At 38.2% G+C, this 2,064-nt stretch overlaps 1 protein-coding gene across 1 annotated transcript; it reads left to right on the top strand.

Annotated features, from left to right (window-relative positions):
• Window positions 1-1,292: 1,292 nt before the first annotated feature.
• LOC129492694 (thymosin beta-15A) lies at window positions 1,293-1,430 on the top strand. Its single transcript, XM_055297892.1, has one exon. It carries the CDS (start codon window positions 1,293-1,295, stop codon window positions 1,428-1,430), a length of 138 nt encoding a protein of 45 aa, XP_055153867.1.
• Window positions 1,431-2,064: the final 634 nt, after the last annotated feature.

Genomic DNA, 2,064 nt, shown 5'->3' with positions numbered 1-2,064 from the left:
TTTTTTAGAAAGTGTGTCAATAATTTGGCATAATTATAGACAACATTATTTTCTCATTCTCTTTATGTCTCTTTTCATCTACCTCTCATTCTCTCTCTCTCTCTCTCAACCACTCTATCTTCCAAATACACACTATAGCCTGACTCATCATATTGTTTTGTGTCTCCTAAGTAGCATAATACCTTGCTCTTAAGGTAAGCCCAATCCATTTCATGCTTAAACATATGTTTACATTCTATCTTCATCCCATGACTAAACAGAAGTCATCCCAATATTCAGGAATTGATCTCTTCCCAAAGAGTAAACCATTCTTCATTTGGGTTCAAAGTAGGCATCCATGTTCAAATCTTTTAAATTCCGGCCTCTTAAGTGATAAAAACCTCAGTCTTCCGTGACCTTCAGCAAGTCTCTTCAATTCTTTGTCTCTTACTGTAGAACAGGTCTTTAACTTCGTAGGTGACTCGTGATGACAACATAATTTATAAAAGATCTGAAGTCTCAGGATGAAACTTAACAGTTGTATTACATTTGTACAATTCTCTGCACTCATTAATTAATACTCCCACCAATGTCATTGCAGAGCTGAATTACAGACTCCACAATTGCCAACTAAGTATGTGCATAATAGAATTATATATTAAAGAGAAAAACACTATTTCCAAGCTCATTGTTATGTAACGTCTTAAGTCTTTAAGTAAAAGACCCAAGAAAACCCTAAGAAAACTGCAACACAAAGTAACAGCTAGCCCAAGATTTCCTCTACTGTAAACTCCACTCCTGGGTTGAGAGTCAAAAGGGATCCATCTGAAACCTAAATTATGCCCTTTTCTTTAAACTTGTAACTTACTTAATAACAATTTTGGATGTAAATCTTCCTTCTATAGAAAATATAAGCTTTTTTCTTTTAAATTTACAAATGCTACTTTTATGATTACAATCAAGACCAGCCTTGTTCAACTGCTGATGTTGTCATTTATAGCAGCCAGAAACAAAACAATTACAGTCTCGTGTTGCTTAACGATGTGGACACATTCTGAGAAATGTGTTGTTAGATGATTTCATCATTGTGTGAAAATCATAGAATGCACTTATGCAAACCTAGGTGGCATGTTCTCCTATAAACCTAGGTTATTGCTCCTAGGCCATCAACCTGTACAGCATGTTACTGCACTGAATACAGTAGGCAATTGGAACACAATGCTATTTGTCTACCTAAACATAGAAAAAAAACACAGTAAGAATATGGTGCTGCTATCTAGTCCAGAGTGAGCAACAGGCTTTCCTTAGTCAAGATGAGTGATAAGCCAGACATGTCAAAAGTGGGGAAGTTTGACAGGGAAAAACTGAAGAAAATTAATAACAAAGAAAAAAATACTCTTCTGTCAAAGGAAATTATCCAGCACGAGATAGAGTGTATTCAAACATTCTAAAATGGGACTCTCCTCCCAAGGGCAAATATCAACATCGTTTGAGAGTCTCGGTTTTGTAAACCAGTGCGTTTGCAAAAATGTTAGGCATTTTCCATTGTATTCTCATCTGTACACCTTGGTTAAGAGGTCAGAAGTGGCCAATGTTTCCTTAAGCTTACTTTTTTGTTTTGTTTTCTTTTTTAAGACGGAGTCTCGCTCTGTCACCCAGACTGGAGTACAGTGGCACAATCTCAGCTCACTGCAGTCTCTGCCTCCCAGGTTCAACTGATTCTCCTGCTTCAGCCTCCCAAGTAGCTGGGATTATAGGTGCCCGCCACCATGCCCAGCTAATTTTTGTATTTTTAGTAGAGACAGGGTTTTGCCATGTTGGCCAGGCTGGTCTCGAACTCCTGACCTCATGATCCACCTTCCTCAGCCTCCCAAAGTGCTGGGATTAGAGGTGTAAGCCACTGCTCCTAGCCTTTAAGCTTACTTTTAAACTTCCCATTGATGCATAAATTCCAGATGGCAGATGCTGTCAATAATCTTACCACTGATGCCCTTTGTGTGTATAGTCCTTCTACCTCCTACAAGATAAGGCAATTTTAACCTTCTACAGTGGGCACCTCCATTGCTCCATAATCTTCATGAGGTT

Source organism: Symphalangus syndactylus, chromosome 11, assembly GCF_028878055.3.
Source record: "Symphalangus syndactylus isolate Jambi chromosome 11, NHGRI_mSymSyn1-v2.1_pri, whole genome shotgun sequence".
Classification (NCBI taxonomy): domain Eukaryota; kingdom Metazoa; phylum Chordata; class Mammalia; order Primates; family Hylobatidae; genus Symphalangus; species Symphalangus syndactylus.
Note: the sequence above shows the minus strand (reverse complement) of the source record. Positions and strands in the feature narration are given on the sequence as shown.